Genomic DNA, 18,835 nt, shown 5'->3' with positions numbered 1-18,835 from the left:
TGTATGAGACATGCTACATGTATGTGTTATTATTGTATTTGCTTCTATCTGATCAGGAGACATATATCTACCTATGTATGCGAGAGACATATTACTATTAATTTACATTGGTATTCTAGTTACATTTCCAAAAAAACTGCAACAGATAATTAAGATACAAGTATATCTGAATTAAACAGTATGGCTGAACTTAAAAAAATACAGCTTACAAACTACATGAAGGCATCATCGTCATCCTTCGTCGATGCAACACTCTTGCCCTTCGACGATGCGTTACTCTTGGCCTTCGACGATGCGGTACTCTGACCTTGGTGCTCGGCATGAAGATATCGTCTTCATCTTCTCTGTCGGTAGTCCATAAATAAGTATGCTCTGTTACAGTCTTTAGGAAAGTTTCACTCTTATGTTGTTACTTCCTCCACCTTCCATGCAACCCAGGAAGTTCTTTCCATATCTTCTCATAGGTCCTTGCAGGCCACCCACACCTAGTCAATGCGTGACCCAACTCATTCAGTACGGTGTCACTCGAGGCGTTTGTCCCATGGAACTATCCTATTGTCTATTTTGAAATCACCGACTAATCTCAGAAGACATCGGCTCATTCTAGGGTGAAAACTACGATCAAAAGGATAACCGGACATCTTGACGAGACTACATTGGACTGCTTACCCACCTAGTGTGGAGGGTTTTTTGTAGGTTGAGATGAGAAGATAGAGGGAAAGGGTTGGCGGAAACATATGGAGGAAAAGGGTTGGCGGGAAAGGTTTGAATTGGCGGAAACATATGGAGGAAAAGGGTTGCGGGAAAGTATATATTTTCAATGTCTAAGACGAGAAATGGTTGTATATGATTCATAAGTCAAATAAAAAAAACACTTCATCCTAAAATAGGCCGAAGAGAGATGCCATGCAAATTCGGCCTGACGTATACGCGAAGAGCTGGGCCCTAGAAGACTATTTGGCCTAAAAATGACTGGCCTAAAGAAAACCGAAAAGAGCTTTTCAGCCCAGCTTCACCTCTCTTCGGCCAACAGGAGACCGAATAGCACTCTTCGGCCTACGTTCGACCCAAAAACTGGTCTTCAGCCTTATAGAGGCCGACGGGGTCATAGTTATGAAAATCATGCATTAGGTCATATAGTTTTTGAATTGGTTATAAAAAACATTGTAGTTTCATCCTTGTATACTTGCATAATTTTTTTTAATTTTTTCTAAAACCTGAAAGTTTGAATTTTCAATTTTTCAAAAAATAAAGTGCTTCACGGAGCTTGGTCACCAAAACGCCATTCTCCCCCGAGGTTGAGCATAACTATTACTGTTAAAAAAGGCTTGGGACATAGTACTTCCAAACAAAAATTAGTGGTGGCACTATAATATAAGGTCTTCTCGACGTGGAAGCGAGGTGGTACACTAGTTTGTCGTGTGAGGCAGGGACGGGTCGGTCGACGTTGCTGTCGGAATGACGAGCGAGAACCTTTGACATCGTGTGCATTCGTCGTCCGTCGGAGCGTGCCGTGCCCGTAATGCTGCTGCTTTATCTACCCCTACTTGCAAGAGGTGTTAGACCGCGGGATTCAGTGATTTGATTGATCATAATACATTACACGGACGTCACTCTCTCGCTGTCTAATCTATCTACCTGGCTAGGTAAAACATATCCTGTCCGCCGAAATGGAGCTTATCAGCTCCGGCTACGTCGTCATCCGGAGACTCTAGGGATTTTAGCGTTTGTTTAGCGCAGATGATAGCTCAGGCAAGCAATTCCTTCTCCGATACACCTGTGACTGGTAGCCTGTAGTATAGAGGAAACTCGGGCCGGAGATTTGTGGCAACGCACATGCACCAGAGCAGGCACGTATTCATCCAGCAAATAAGTTGAGGGAAGAGCAACCCAGCGGTCAATTCCTCCCCCCTGAAAAAAAAGGCGGTCAATTCCTATTCGGCGATTCCAGCGCTTCCAGCGCTCGTTTAAGCTTTACTACCGAACGCTTGCACACTGGGCCGGCACATGTGGCATTCTTTTCGCACCTGTTCTGGCAACCCTTTAGAAGGTTCCGCCGTTTTTCCCGTGGTTTATTTCAGAACTGGTTTAATCTATGTTTTTTTCGTTTTCGTTTTCCTTTGTCTTGCTTATCTTTTCTTAATTCATGAACATTCATCTAATTCTTCATTTTTTGAAAAATATATGAACTTCTATCAAACCCTAGGTTTCTTTCAAGTCCGTAAAAAAATAATTCAAATCCATAAACGTTTACCAAATACCTGAACTTTTCTCAACTCCGCAAACGTTTCAAATCCCTAAACTTTTCTTTCAAATGTGTGATATTTTTTTTTCAAATTCGTGATTTTTTTACAACCCACGAACATTTTTTTTCTAAAGTTAACGGCTAGCAGTTCAACTTGCTTTTTTTTTATTTCCCTTAGCATTCAACGGCCGACGAGCCAATTAGTTAGCGAACAAAGGAGAAGACCGACTGAGCGAGCTAGTTGAACTTCTTGGGCCGGCCCACACATGCAGGTCGCAAGAGTGCTGGCTAGGACGAGCCAATTAGTTAGCGAACAAAGCTGAATAAGGTTATCGCTCCTAGCCGCCGAGTCTAATGCGCTGACTAGGAGCGATACCCTTATTCACCGCATAGGCATTTTCTATTTGGTGATTCAGGCGCCCGTTACCCCCGCCCTGGGCTGACCAAGCTAGCTAATTTTTTCTGTGTTTAATCCAAAAAAAAGCTCTCTGAGTGAATCGAACTCGCGGCCCCCAGAGTCAATGCACGCTGTAGTAACCACGCAACCAAATAACCTGACATGTTAGTTGCATCTTTTCATCTTTCCTCTTTCTTATTTTTGGATGAAATTTATTCAATTTCGTAAAAACAAAAATCTTCAAATTGATGAACTTTATTTCCGAATCGATGAATTTTTTTCCAGCCAGGTACACTTTTTTCAAATTAGAGAATTTGTTTTTCGAAATTGAAGATTTTTTTATAATCCATGATCTTTTCAAAATAATTGACTAACCTTTTCATGTTCAATTTTTTTCATATATAGTGATTTTTTCAATTCTATTAACGTTTTTGCAAAGTCCATAACTTTTTTGAATTGAAGTTTTTTTCTCATTTTTAGTGAATTATTTTTTTTCTTCAACGCAATCTAGTACATGGGCCGGCCCACCATGGTGGGCGTGTGGGCGCCAGGGAGCTTCATTGGCGCCTGAAGCGGCGAATAGGAGCTCCCCACCACATAGGATGCTCCTATTCTGCGCGTTCGGCGCCACGGGAGCTAACCGGAGCCGCCTCGAACTCGCGCTGCTGCAACACAAAAATTGTGTAGCTAACCACTACCACCTGTTGAACACTTGTGATTGATAGCAACGTGAATTGTTTAAGAACCATCGTATCCATGCTATTTATTAGAATTTTGAACTATTTTAAAACAGTTTGGAAAACTTGATTTCTTAATGAAAAAGAGTTTCACAAATTTAGAAAAAAATTAATCGATTTTGAACAAAAATACCACAATTTTTGTAAAAGTTAATCTAATTTGAAAAAATCATGGTTTTGAAAAAAATCTTCGAGTTTGAAAAGGTTCGTAGATTTTAAAAATCAATAAATTTGACAAATCTCCATCAATTTTGAAAACCATTCAATAAATTTGAAAAAAAACATCGATTTTCATAAAATTTCTTCGCAGTTCAAAAATTCATGGCTTTTAAAAAAGGCCACAAATTTTTAAAAAGTTCATCCAATTTAAAAATAAGTTCATCAAATTTTAAAAAGTTCCTCAAAATAAAAAAAAATCATTAATTTTGACGAAAAAATCATTGCTTTGAAGAAAAGTTCACGAATTTAAAACAAATAATCATCAAAACAGTAAAAAAAGGAAAAAAAAAAAGGAAAGAAGAAAGAAGAAAAGATAGAAGAAGAGGTTAGTTAGATCGGGCAAGGTGGCATGGTGGTTACTGTTGGAAATATTAGCACTTTTCCGATTAGACTTATCCACGAATAAACCGTAAGCATGGCATAAAAGGTATGCATCTCATAGCGATACCTAAGCATACTATCACGTACAGAACATAGAATCGAACCATCTATAAGCAGCATATATACGGCTATTATAAGTACGAGTAAACGAGGGATGAACATATCATACCCTCCGGTTGGCCAGGCCAACGCGGCGGCGGCAGCAGCAGCCTCGGCGTCGTCCGTGGCCTTCTTCTTGGAGGCGGCGTCGTCGGCCATGGTGTCGATGCAGGGGAAGTAGTGGAAGCAGAGGCGAACAGAGTTGGGGACGGATCGGGAGCAGTCGCGTCGAGACGCTCCCCAAGAACCTTGTTGCCGTTCTCCCGGGCAGGATCTCGAACGACAGGGTTCCGGAGGCACCTGCTCTCCCGACCAACCGTGCACGCGGTCGTCGGGATGGGATCGCCGGAAGCAGCACAGAGAGAGGAACAGTGGCTGACGTCTAGGGTTGTACGAGAGAATAAGCTTCGGCTCGGCTCATTTCCGCAACCCGCAGCACGCGCACGCGTGTCATGTCGTGACGAGGCGGGCGGCAGAGGAGGAGGAACACGCGTGTACCACTCCTCTTCCCAAGCTCCCAATGGCAAATGGTAGGGCATCCCTTATAAAAGGGTCTCAATTCTTCTCAACTAGCCATCTCATACATGGACCTCAAGATTAACCAGGGATTAGTATCTTATATGGGCCTAAGCCCATCCATAATCCAATAGTTACTGCCGCGTAGCTTCATCCTTAATGCTGGCAGTCGCTGGTTTTGTTTACCGTGGGTGTGCATATTTTGTGTTTCAAAAAAAGAAAAACATGGGGAGGTGGGCGGAGTGTTCTCACCTGTTTGCAATGTATTCTCTTCATTTCAAAATAGATGATCCAACTTTATACTAAAATTAATATACAGTTGAGTTATCTATTTTGAAACGGAGGAAGTATATACTAACGGGCGCCTAAAGCGCTAAATAGGAAAGTCCCACCGCATGGGTGGACAGTGGTTGACCAAACAGGCACTCCTCTACGCTCGCTAAGTGAATTGGGCCGTCCCAGCACACATCCCTCTTCCAGTTTTTGACAGGTTATTTCGTTTCCCTTTCGTTTTTTTGGGTTTTTCTTTCTTTACACGTGTTCGTTTCTTTTCTATTTTTCTTACCTTTTTTCTCAATTTTTCCCATTTTCTCTTTTGTACACCCGTGATTATTATTTTCTATTTTTTTCAAAATTTTGAACCTTTTTTTTCATCAAATCCATTTTTTACCGAATTCATAAAATGTTCATCCATTTCAAAATTTGTTCATCAAATATTAAAAAAATGTTCCTGACAATTAGAAAATGTTCACCATTGTTTTGTAATAATGTTCATGAATTTTAAGAAATGTTCGTCCAATTCGAAGCAAAAAATGTTCATTGAATTCAAAACTGGTCCATCATTTTTTTACTTCTTGGAAATATACAATTTTTTAATCGGCACACAATTCATGAAATTAAAGAATATATTTTTAAAAATTAGTGAACAGTATTTCAAAATTCATGAACATTCTCTAAAATCTATGAACTTTCTTAACTTTGTGAATAAATGTTAAATTTTAGGATTTTTTAAATATGTTTTTTTAATCATGAATATTTTGGGAAAATTTGAATTTTCTGTAAATAGGAAAAAAACAAAAAGGAAGAAGAAGAAAACGACGTCCTACCCCTGCATGCTTCCCAACGCGTTAGTCGTGGGATGGAACTCTCATCTCTAGTTTGAAAAATTAGACTAGATCGGCGGTTGAAGCAGAAAAACCCGGAACCAACAATCCTAACGGTTATTTTAGCATGGCGGGCCGCTCGAGAAAATGAACTGGAGAAACCATTTGACATTTTACTTTTTTGAAAAACCGGTGAACCTGACGGTTCACATAAAATCGGACTGTTCAATGTTGATTCCAGAAAAGCCCCTCGATCGAGTCATTTTGTGCGAACAAGCTGAGAGTAGTAAATGAAAAAAAATACTCTTTTGGTTGGGTTTCGATCGATTGGGAGCTTTCTCTCTCATTTTTCTTCACACATTGAAACTCATCATGCGTGCGCCGCCCCTCTGGCACCACCCTTGCCTAGCGCTGTGGCTCAATGACCCCGCCTCTCTCTCGCCTCTTCGGCTCTACTTGGCAGCAGGGACACCATGCCACCAGTCCTCACCGCTCCGGCTTTGCGCGGCAGCTGCAACACCAGGCCATCTCTGTTGACGGCTGGGAAGTGAGGACGCTACCGCATGCCATCAGTCTGGTTCGTCAATGTCCAACTCTGATCTCCCTCCACTGCAGGACACCCGACGGTCACCTCCGGAGTCCGGACCCTCCTCCGCTCCCGAGACTGCTCCAGACCGGCTCGTTAGGACGACCCAACGACCGAATCTAGTATGATACTCTCCATTCTCTCCAATTTGCATCCTTTTATTGTGGGCCTAGCATGAAGCATGTGATTTTTGTGAAGTTTTGTACTCGAGTGTGTTGCTTTTGCTTGCTGTACCGATGAGTTATGTTGATGGCATGATGCCACTTGATGTTCCTGATTAGTAGACTATGAATAATATTGCCGGCATGTTGCTGCTTAGCACTACATTGTAGTTGTTGCTTTGCTGATGAGTGGTTACTTACTATGTGAATCAGTGAATGTGATTACTAATACAGTGGTACTTACTATGTGTTGCTAGTATGCTACTAATTGATGTTGCTTGCTGCTTCTTACTAAGTTACTATGTAAATCAATAATGTTGCTTACTTGATGTTGCTTGCATTGTTAGTTACTGCTATAGTATACTATGTTTCAGTTAGATATTATCATGTATATGAATTAGATATTAACATGTAGTTGTTGGTTACACTGTTATGTGATTACACATTTTTAATCTATTGATTATTGTATTTATTGATAAAATACATAATAGGTTATTACTTAAAAAAAGTTGACAATCAAACCGATGAACCAACGTTCCGACCAACAAAATTCCTGAACCGGCGGTCCAGCTCCAACTCTTATTTGGCGCATTAAGCGACAATTAGAGTGCATTACTTTAACTAGCGCGCACGCCATCCGCATAAGTGGTATCTAAATGGGCTGTCCCATGTAGTGTCTTTTCCATCGTTTTTTTATTTTGTTTTCTTATTTTCTTATTCTCTTTTTCGTTTTTTGCTTTTGTTTTATTTGTATTTTTTCATTTTTATCAAATTCGTGAAATTTCCAAATTTCCTGAATGTTTTTCAAATTTATTTATTTTCAATTTTTCGTGGAGTTTACATTTTAAATCCATGAATTTCTTTAAAATTTGTGAAGTTTTTCAAAATTACAAACTTTTCCAAATCTTGAACCTTTTCAAGTTCAAGAACTTATCTCAAATATGTGAACTTTGTTCCCAAATTAGTTGAACTTTTCAAATTTTTTTTGATTTTTTAAGCAAACTTCATAAACTGTTTTTTAACTATTACTTATTATTTTGTTATATTTTTCTGAAATATTCAGTGGTTAATCTGACCATGGTCAACAGTGAACGGTAACAGGTTCAGTAGCTATCCAATTTATAAAACAATGAGATGAGCCAGCCAATGTACTCATGGGGGGGCGCCAATTTGGAGCTTTCCAGCCCAGTGGGGCGAGATATCTCGAGCGCTAGATGGGGGGGCTGTGCTGATTACTTTGGGCAATTTCTGCGCTAGTTTTCTTAGATTTTTATTCACATTTCGGCTCTCTATGTTTATTTAATGGGTTTTACCCAGATTTATTCGGTTTTATACAATATATTCTTCTTTTAATTTCTTTTCATGGTTTCCTCTTTCTTTTGTTAAACATGTGTCTACTTTATTTTAATACACAAGGTGCATTTATATAATTGTGGAACTTATTTTTAATAAGTTAAATTTTTTTCAAATATATTGATTTTTGCAAATACATATTTGAATTATTTTTTCCGAATACATGTCAAACCTTTTTTAAATGCACATAGACAAGTATTTTAAAGCAACTAAACATGTTTCTAAACAACGTGAACATTTTTTTACATTCTATAAACAAATATCAACATTTTTTTAAACATGTGAATAGTTTAGAATGGTCTACACGGACAGTCTTGAAAAATCATAAGCATGGGGCTGTATGGGCATGCTCATCATGTTGACGGGAAACCTATCGACCCGCCGTAGAGTTCACCCGTTTGGTGCCCACATTCACGGTGCCGCATCGGTGCTATTAAAGCCAAATGTCGAGGGCTAAACCATGTTTGGGAAGGTAGTAGAAAAGAAAAGAAAAGGAAATCTCTACCACCAATCAAGAACCGGGATCACTATGAAGATGCATAGAAGGTCATCTCTGATTATTACCAACTTCAAGTTGCAGCGGAAAAATGTTGGTGAAGATCTTTCTTGAAGTCCCTCGAGCCGTCCCACGAACAGTTCCCTTCTAGCAGGACCTGGTGCCATGATTGCTTATATAATTTGCCAGGCTCCCAGCAACATCGTTTTCATGGTTAAAATCTCATTAACAGATTTGTATGAAAATGTTTTATTTTTTCACAGGTGAACCACCGTATTTCGAGATCATGTTGTGGGTGGATCCCTAAAAAAGTTCAAGACCGAGGTGGACGAGAGAGGAGAGTCGGCCGGAGTTTTTTTTTCCCGCTTTTGTCTTCGTGGACGCAACAGTCGGGTCGTGCAGGGATGCATGGTTGCTTCGACCGGCGGCAATCACATCCCCGAACGATGGATCTCCCAAACCCAAAGCGGACGGCACAATCCCAGAAAAGAAGGCGGTAAATCAAAACCACGTTTTACGGGGGCCGGCTCCCAACTCCTTTCCTAAAGCTTTCCGCCAATTTGCCTACCACAGCAAAACACCTTCTCTTCGTCACCACGCACCTTTGTTGACTCCCCCCATTCACAAAAGGAGAAAGGAAGAGATATTTCATATCGATATCTTCTTTTGGTAACGTTGATTTGATGAGACCAAAAAAGTTGGTTCCGCAATGCTAACGAAATTTTTAGATGGACGGACAGACGCATGAAGGTGGGGCCCAAGCGACAGCGACACACGTTCTATGTTAGTTAACGCTACCGAAGCACCACCATGTGCCCTGAAATACCGAACCTGCCCCTCCCGCGGACAGGTGCTCCGCTCCTAATTCCCGTGCGAACAACAGGGGGCAGGATCGTAATTACAACCACTGACCGCAGGCGGAGCACGCAACAGTGGTTGATCCCGGCAGGCCCCACCGCCACTCCACCCTTTCACATCGTGTCTTCTCCGCGCACGTGCTATGCCACCCTTGCCACCCCGACGGGGCCCCACATCCCGTTTGCCATACGCCGGGCCCCAGGTGTCCACGTGTGCCACCGCGGCACCGTGTGGCACGCGGCTGGACACGTCACCGCTAGGGCCACACGGGATATCCTGCACGCCCCGTGCTGCCGCCATGTGATTCTGCCCGGTGTGCGGCGTGTGCCGTGTGTCTGCGAGTGGGGCGGGAGCAGGGGCATAAAACACTGGCGTAGGCGGGCGGGAGTGAGTGGGAGGAGGAGTAGCTCGCGGCGGTGGTCGGCGTCGCGGCCGCGACGGAGGGGGGCTCGCTCGCCGCCTCACTTTGGGGATCGACGGCGCCACGCCAGGTGCGTGCGTACATACGTAGGGTATTATCTCTTCAAAGGAGTCCGAACTTGGGTAAATAATGTGTCCATTATTACTATTGTTTCAAAACACCTAGCTTAGGACCCCTATCTCGAGATATGTCGGATTTAGCACTAACAGTGACCCCACCTCTCCTTCGCTGACCTGGCTTTGTGCGGCAGCAACATCACCAGGCGACCAGCCCTCGCCGCTCCGGCTCCGCTCAGTAGCAACAGTACCAAGCTGGGGGATGTGTTCTTGTATGTGTGTTTCTGTGCTGATTTTTTGGGGCATTTTCTGTGCTAGTTTTCTTGGATTTTTATTTATTTTTCCGGATCTCTATGTTTATTTTACAGATTTTGTCCGGTTTTCTACACTATTATTTTTTGCTTTCTTTTTCATGTTTTCCTTTTCCTTTATTTAAACATGTGTGTACTTTTTAAAACAATGCAATGTGCGTTCATAGAATGGTGGAACTTATTTTTAGTACACGTCGGACATGTTTTCATATAAATGATGTTCATTTGAAAATGCATATTGGAAACATTTATTTCAATACATGTTTTTTTTCAAATGCACATTGACAAGTTTTTTAAAGCAGCGAAAGATGCTTTTAACAACATGAACATTTCTTCATTCTATAATTCTTTTCCCAGAAAACAGGTATTTTTCTTTTATTTTGTTGTCATGGTTATTTTCTTGCTTGTGTACTTTATGCAATTCTTTGTGAAATAAAATAGAAATGTGTTAATATTGCGTTGACATAAACATGGGGCCGCGCGAGCGCGCTCATCACGTCGATGGAAAGCCCATTGGACCGCTGGAGAGGTCACCGGTTTGGTTCTCACATTCATGGCGCCGCCTGAGTGGCCAAGCCCCGGCTATTAAAGCCAGATGTCGAGGGCCAAACCATATTGAAAAACGTAGTAGAAAAAAAAATCCGACATACGAATCAAGAACATGGTCACTATGAAGATGCATACAAGGTTATATCTGATCATTACCAACTTCGAGTTGCAGCGAAGAAAGAGTTGATGAATATCTTTATTGAAGTCCCTCGAACAGGTCCCCCAAATAAAGATCACCTAGCAGGACGTGTAGGACCTAGTGCCATGTCCGTTAAAGAAATCGCCATGCTCCCAACAACATGAATTGTCATAGAAAACGTCAGATTTGTCATGGTTAAAAATGAAACGATACATTTGTATGAAAATCCTTTTTTCAAAAGATGAACCACCCTATTTCAAAATCATCTTTTGGGTGGATCCTACAAAAAGAAAAAATCAATGCCAGAGCCTCTCTTTTCTTTTGCTCTTCTCTTTGTGGCTCTGCACGAATGCATGGTTGCTTCGACCGGCAGCAATGAGATCCTTGATGGATCTCCCAAAGCGGACGGCACAATCCCAGAGAAGAAGGCGGTAAATCAAACCCACGTTTTACGGGGCGCCGGCTCCCAACCCCTTTCGTAAAGCTTTCCGCCAAATTGCCCGCCAAAAGCAAAACAGCTTCCCCTCCGCGTCACCACGCAGCTTTATTGACTCCCTCCCTCCATTTCCACTCACCAAAGGAGAAATCAATATCCGATACTGATCTCTCTCCCTCTCTCTCTTCTTCTTTTGCTAATGTTTTTTTTCCTTTTGCTAATGTTGATTGATGGAGACCAGAAAAAGCTAGCGCCCCTATCTATATACTCTACTAACGAAATATCTGGACGGACGGGCAGGGGCATGCGGGTGGGGCCCGCGGGACAGCGAGACGCGTTCCACGTTTGCTCTCCTCCTCCTGCTCAAAGTACCTAAACTACCCCTCCCGTCGACAGCGCTCCGCTGCCAATTCCCGTGCGCGCAACAGTGGGGGCAGGATCGTAATTACAGGCACTGAGCGCAGGCGGAGCACATAGTAGCAGTGGTAGATCCCGGCCGGCCCCACCGCCAATCCACCCTTTCGCGCCCTTTCTCCACCGCGCACCCGTGCCACCCCGCAACGGGGCCCGCATCTCGCTCGTCGTACGCGGGGGCCCACGCGTCCACGTGTGCCGCCCGCGGCACCGCGTGGCACGCGGCGGGGCGCGTCGCCCCCGCTAGGGCCACCCGGGGGATCGTACACGGCCGGGCTGCCGCCATGCCATGTGATTCTGCTGTGCGGCGCGTGACGTGTGTCTGCGAGTGGGACGGGAGCAGGAGCAATAAACACTGGCGTGGGCGCGGGCGGGCGAGTGGGAGTAGGAGTCGGAGTAGCGCCGTGTCGTGTCGTGTGTGGTGTCTTCCACTCACTCCCGCCCCCGCCGGACCCCTGCCTGCCGCCCTCGCCGCGCGGGAACGCAGATGCGGCGGCCCTGACCCCTGAGCGAGGGCCGATCGGGATGAAGTGGGGAGGAGGAGGAGTCGCCTTCGCGTTGCTCGCGGCGGTGGTCGGCGTCGCGGCCGCCGCGGAGGGGGACTCGCTCGCCGGCCTCGCCGCGGGCATCGACGGCGCCGCGCCAGGTGCGTGCGTACATACTTCGCTCGCCGCGTGCTTGCCCGTTTGCCGACGTCGCCGCTGGCGGTGGCGGTGGCGATCTGCGCCCCCGGTTGATCCGTCGATAGGTCGCGCGAGCGAGGGGGGATCGGTTTCGATCCATTCCCGAAGCGACGCGAGCTCCGATCTCGGTGCCTGCCATGCCGTGCCACGCTCTTATTTTTTTGTCGTTTATTAGGGCGATTAATCAGAACCGTCGGTCCGTCCTGCCTGTCGAAATCGCGCTCTGTTTTTGTTTCCTAGCTCAGGCCTCGTCGGCGTCTCCAGGTGGTGATCCCGCCGCGATCGACTCGACTCGCGCTTCCAGTCTAGGTTCAGAGTCAGAGAATCGAGCGAGTGTTTATTATCTTATTTACCGCTAATTTAATTTCGGCGCTCGACTATTTATGGCGGTGCCGCTGCGAGAATGTATTTACTGCTATTTTATTCACTGCCGGTGGTGTCGGTAGATCCTCTCTGACACTCGATCGCGTTTTCTTAATCCCATTTGGTACGCCTCACTGCCTCAGGCTCAGGAGGGGTGCTAATTTTAGCAACCCGTATTTTATTCCTGCTACGGTAGCTACCTCGGCTCGGTTGCTAGAATCAGTCAAGCTGTTTGCTGGTGGCGTATATTTTTAGTAGTATATTCATGTCGGTGCTGTCATCGATCTTGCCGACGAGGTTGACGACTTCCACTCCAAGCAACTCCTGGCTCCTAGGAAGTACAACTGCCCCCTTTATTTCTTCCACCAAAGGCCTCCTGATTTTCAGTGCTTCATGTGACAAGAATTGACATCGCCGTAATTTATGCGTATTGACTAGGAATGCGCGCTTTGATGCCTTTCTTACCATAGAAGCAAGCACCCTTTTTGATTTGCTACTAGCCTTGCACTAGAAGCAAGTGGAACTTTGTTTGTAGTATCAGTTTACTAATATATCAGCCATGCTGGTGCTGGTGCTAAAAGGTCTGTATTTTTTTGTGCAAATCTTCTGGTACTTTAGAGGTGAAGGAATTGGGGCCATGGGCGAAGGGGCTGCTGAACGGGATGCCGGATGGGGCAGCAGGGCCGGCGGCCATGGGGCCCGTCGCCAAGTACCCGCTGGTACTGGCCGAGGACAGGACGCGGCGGCCGGACGTTCTCCGCCATCTCAGGATGTATGGAGGTGGTTGGAACATCACCAACAAGCACTACTGGGCGGTATGTGTCATTGTTTAGACTTTATTAATAATTAACCCTTTCATGAGCGTATTGCTTTAATTTGTTAGAGATGTCATTATACCAAAGTAGTATTTATGTGGGTTGTTGGGATCAGGGTAGTTGGATTAGTACAGTCCGTGTACGCACTAGAGATTCAGCCCATCAATACTGATCCTACTTTGAGGAATATAAGGCATGTCATCCCCTTTTAGTTGGCTGACGGTACTTAGTTTACATTTGATGCCCAAAGTGTCCCCAAATGTACCAGGAGTGTACACAGCTACAGGAAAGTTGCAGGATTTAAGACAGTAGGTTATTGCTTTCTTGGAACCATGTTGAATAATCAACAACTTTCTTGGACAAACTAAGTGCAAAGTTGACTTCGAAGTTATGGAGAAGAAAAAGGACAGTGGCTTAAAAATGGAATTGGGTGGTACAGAGTCAAGGCAAATAGCATATGCCTAGTTTTATATAGTTAGCAATGATTGACGAAACCTGTTAGCATGTCAAATCTGACCGTCATCTTTCAAGTTGCCTAGTTACTTTTACGGACTGCTGGTTTCCCCCTTTCCCATTCTGCATTGCACTGCTATGTTAACTGAATCAAGTATGTTTCAGTCTGTATCATTCACAGGAGTTGCTGGATTTCTCCTTGCTGCCCTGTGGTTTATTTCATTTGGGATTGCTGCAGCTTCATTCTGCTTTTGTAAATCAAGAGTGGGCAAAGCAAAGGTTTCTCATGCAGATGTAGCACGACCTGTGTTGCTTGTGGTTGCTGTGCTTGCTTTATTGTAAGACACTTAATCTCTTTACCGTTCATTTGTACTGTTGTTTATTTGTTCTAGTTTGGAATATATTTTTATGTACAAGTCTAGATGAGTTGCTTGTGCAACTGCCCATGGGTAGCCTTATCCATACATCCAACTTTTACATTAGATTAGCACTTCTCTGTACTCTATGGAAGGCATGAATAGTAGTTAGAACTTAGAAGTATGGGTTCAGGGTTCAGTACTGTATTACTTGATGTATGATGTTTTTAGATGAAACAATTTCAATATTATATGTGCAAACACAAATTTTCATTTCTTAATTTCACAGTACAACTATGGTGATACATTTCTACATTAAGTTATGTTCCCAAATGGGCTGATTTATAACGCTAAAAAATTTGTTCATATCAGAACAGTACATGTTTTTTTCTTAATGTCTATTAAATCTGATTTTGAATCCAAGTAGCTTTTGATATTCAAGTATTATTCAATATGGTCAAGGATTTGAGGATGGTATGACCATGCATTTGCCCAAATTTAGTCTGTCAACCGCTTCTAATATCTTCCATGATCCTCTTGATGCCAGAACTGGATGCATTGTCCTTCTCTATGGGCAGAATGAATTCCGTGAAGAAGCTACCGATACTTTGGATTATGTTGTCAACCAATCTGATTTCACTATCCAGACACTGAGGAATGTTACAGATTACTTGTCATTTGCGATGACGATCAATGTGGCAGCACTGTATCTTCCATCAGATGTGCAGGCTCAGATTAACAATTTGAAGGTGGACCTAAATAAAGCAGCTGATACCATATCTTTGAAGACAACAGAAAGCTACAAAAGGATCAGAAAAGTTCTCCATAATGTGTACGTTTCGAAGCTGTCCTTGCTTACTTGTCGTTTTTACCTCCAGAATTTCACTGAGAAATAGTGTGGATGTGACTATGCTTGCCAGTGGGCTTAAATCTAACTAGAAAATGACACCACTATGTTGGTGAAATACACAATCACATGACAAATTGACTAATGGCATTTCCTTTTTCTTGAAGTTCATTTCTAGTGATTTTTGTTGAATGAATTTCTAGTGATATGCTTCCAGATATAAATGAAATTCCTTTTTTACTACAGGTCTGTTGCATTGATTTGCATAGCTGTGTTAATGCCTGTTCTTGCATTCCTTGGATATGGTAAACAATTGACTCTCAATCTACATACTACATACCCCCCTCCCTCTTTTCACTATGGCTGTGTTACCACTCACTTCTGAACTCGCTTGTTCCTCCCTTATGCAGTTCTGGAGCTATACGGACCAAGATATACAGTTTACACGTAAGCTTTCTGACCTATTTACCGATATTATGTATTGAATTGGGTATGCTTTGCAGTAATTTTGACACCTTTCTATTTGAACTTACAGATTTGCTACCATATGCTGGAACATAGTGGCAGCTCTCTTCATTCTTATCGGGATTCTTTTGATAGTTAGCAGGTATTGTTTACCTTACATACTACGTATCTTTCAAGTTCTGTGATGAATTATGTTAGGAGTGGTAAGACTTCGGTTCATGCTAGGCTGCTAACCACCACCCCCTTCTTGTTGAATCTCAATTTTTTTGGGATATCCAACAATGAAAGCAAATCTAAACATCTATATAGGACTCAAGTATGTGCAAGAAACTTCTTTGTCCATTAATACATCCTCTGTTATTGACATTAGTAATTAGCATCAATTGCTTTCCCTGCTGAACTAGCAAGCAGTTCTGTTGTTCCAAAGAGGATGCAGCCCATTTGTCTAGTGTTAATATATTATAATGCCTTTTTATTTTGAAATCATAATTTTGTTGTTGTTGCAGTGCTTCAAAGGATACATGCCAGGCAATGGACGAATGGGCAGACCATCCTCGAGCAGAAACTGCTCTCAGCAACATCCTTCCATGTGTGGACGCGAGTACAACCAACCGAACCTTGTACCAGAGTAAACAAGTCGTGGTGCAGCTCGTGAAGTTGGTCAACAGGGCTATATCCGCTCTTTCGAACCGAAAAGAGCGCCATCTGCATCCTGGGCAGCTCATGCCTTACCTGTGTTCTCCCTACGATGAAAACCTGAATGATCGGCAGTGCTTGTCTAAGGAGGTGACATTTGACAATGCAACGACAGTAAGTGTTATTATTCTTCTACTTCTTATTTAAGATCCTGTTTTGCATCAACTGATTTGATTCCACGCACAATCTTCTATTATTGTTGTTGATCTGGTTCACTCCCATTTTTATTTGGCTGCACTACTGAAATGGAGTATTCCGAATAGGCAACTGAACAATCTCTACTGCCTTTCAGGCATGGCAGGACTACACGTGCAACGCTCCCGACGCGGACGCGTGCTCCGGCCCAAGCACCGTGACACCGGAGATCTACAGCCAGCTTGTCACAGCGGCGAACGTGAGCTACGCGCTGCACCACTACGCGCCGCCCATGCTCAACTTCCAGGACTGCAAGTTTGTGCGCGACACATTCAGCTCCATCGCCTCGCAGTACTGCCCGCCCCTGGAGCACGACCTCAGCCTCGTCTCCGCGGGGCTGGCGCTCCTCGCCTCGGGCCTCGTCCTCGTCCTTCTCCTGATGCTCTTTGCGGACCGCCCCCGAAAAAGGGAGGAGGTGTCCGAGCAGACGTCGGGGTTCAGAGTCGCACCCGTAGACTGCTCCCCGTGACAGACAGACAGGGGATGCATGAGTACATTTTTTTTACTTCTGTTGTCATCGTAAAATTAGTAAAGCTTCGTGGTTACTGAAACCAGTATAGTATAAGTTTGAGGACTAGTTAGGGGAGGGAAGAAGGCCTGAGCACTACCGGGGTGACAAAGGGGGAAGAAACCCCATTTTGCAGCGAAGAGTTTGGTGCATTGTGTGCTTCCTTCCATGGGTATGATGTTGTAGTATATGATATGCTTCAGGAATTATAGTTGGCAAAATTGATGGTCAGATCAGCTGGGGGTCAAAGCCCCATTTATGCCATGAAAATTTACCTTGTGTCGACCTGGAGTTCTATTTAGCTCTTGTACATTGTGACTCTACAACCGATCTGAAGCAAAGTCCATGAAGCTGCATGCGGGCAAGGATGAAGTTGAGAGCAGCAACTAAATTTTGTTCAGCTCTGGTCATGACTAGATCATCTCCATGTGGTTGGAAAATCTCATCCTCTCGTGCCTGTCAGGCCACCGGTAAAAACCGGTGCAGTTGCGGTGATATGACTGGGTTTTCCCCCCTGTCAACGTTGATGTGTGCCTCGGTGGTGCTTATTTTCTCTGGATCGCGAACTGTGAAAAACTAACTGTAAATTTCTGCTGGAGAAAATAATATCCTCTTCGGCGTGGCATCTGAGCTGCCCGGCCAAATATTTAGCGTTGACCGCAATATTGGTATCCGTTTGGCTAGGCTCCAATTTTTTGGCTTGCCAAGGTCCATTTGACTCTCGATAGCCACTTCGGGGACAGAAAACGCCTTGACAGGTCCGAACTAAGCTACTCTCGGTGTTCTTGAGAAAAATTCAGAGTTCATGGGAATAATACTGCGGAGGTGATAAGCTCTACATTCCCTAAAAAAAAAGTTGATAAGCTCTACATACTATTGCAGCTGCTAATCAGGGTTGAACTGCAGAGATCATCAGAGTATATTATGTAGCTGAATAACCTGCTAATCAGAGCTGAACAGCAGAGATCATCCTGTATGTCTGAATAACCTGGTATATCAGACACACAGGATCATTTTCGCGTGTAAATAAAGAGACAATCCTACCCAAGCACCATCCCCATCCCTACCCAAGCATGCATCTATATGGTACTCCCTCGTAAACAATTATAAAAGCGTTTAGATTACTAAAGTAATGATCTAAATGCTCTTATATTTCTTTACAGAGGGAGTAGATCACATATTCACGAAGCTATAAAATCATTGAGGTCGAGAAAGGAAAACAGCGCTTCAATTTCTGACCTTTTTGGTAGCAATACATTTATTACATTCAATCGGGTAGCAATACATTAATTATACACCAACAGGGTAAACAAACAAACATGCTACATTTCAAATGACTGTAATCACACCAAATTCACTCTTCCAAACAAACGTGCTACATAATTCAACACGGAGCAGCCATCTGTGGAGTAGTCTAGCATCGATACTAGAGACATTGTAATCTGGCAGCTCTAACAGCACGCAAACAGGCTGCCAGGCATCAAACAGCACTAGCGTATCAAAGCTCTGCACAAAGGAGGAGCCCTCCGAGTAAGGAAGCTAAGGAAATAGACGGCACATGGGTTATGATACAGACACAGGACTGTTTCCATGTATGAACACCACAGAGATAATGATTTCTCAGATTATTCAGCTGGTTGTATTTCTTGAGGTCGAGAGGTAGATAACCCAGCACCAGCATCTTCATGAGGGCTCCGGCGTTTCAAGGGTCATGTTTTTTCGCTCCCAGGTATCTTTTTTTTTTGACCTGAACCGACAGGAGCTCTGTCATTGTATTATAGAAGAGGGAATAAACTGTACATTTTAGAGATTACAGAAGAGCGTAGAGAGAAGGGAGAGGAGAGCCTAGGCGACTGAACATCGGGAGGCTGAGCAGTGGCCACAACTACGGACTACTCTCTGAATGCCTCTTTGCAGAGTCTAAAATCCTCGGTCACCAGTATGAAAACTTGATGCGGCAGTATGTCACGAGCTCAT

General features: G+C 43.8%; 1 protein-coding gene across 2 annotated transcripts; it reads left to right on the top strand.

The window, feature by feature from the left end:
- Positions 1-9,622: 9,622 nt before the first annotated feature.
- Positions 9,623-17,132, top strand: LOC125542366 (uncharacterized). Of its 2 annotated transcripts, none has more exons than XM_087545950.1 (9): positions 9,623-9,642; positions 13,142-13,338; positions 13,957-14,129; positions 14,695-14,979; positions 15,241-15,299; positions 15,405-15,441; positions 15,530-15,601; positions 15,966-16,269; positions 16,448-17,132. In XM_087545950.1, the coding sequence occupies exons 2-9, from the start codon at positions 13,186-13,188 to the stop codon at positions 16,817-16,819; spliced, it is 1,455 nt and encodes a 484-aa protein (XP_087402076.1). In that variant the 5' UTR covers positions 9,623-9,642; positions 13,142-13,185; the 3' UTR covers positions 16,820-17,132. The 2 variants fall into 2 exon arrangements, with proteins under 2 accessions (XP_087402076.1, XP_048561340.2); XM_048705383.2 differs by lacking the exon at positions 9,623-9,642 and adding an exon at positions 11,803-12,123.
- The last annotated feature ends 1,703 nt before the right edge of the window (positions 17,133-18,835 follow it).

This window comes from Triticum urartu, chromosome 3A (assembly GCF_056163025.1).
Source record: "Triticum urartu cultivar PI428250 chromosome 3A, HENAU_Tu73, whole genome shotgun sequence".
NCBI classification, from domain to species: domain Eukaryota; kingdom Viridiplantae; phylum Streptophyta; class Magnoliopsida; order Poales; family Poaceae; genus Triticum; species Triticum urartu.
This window is presented reverse-complemented; position numbering and strand designations above follow the sequence as displayed.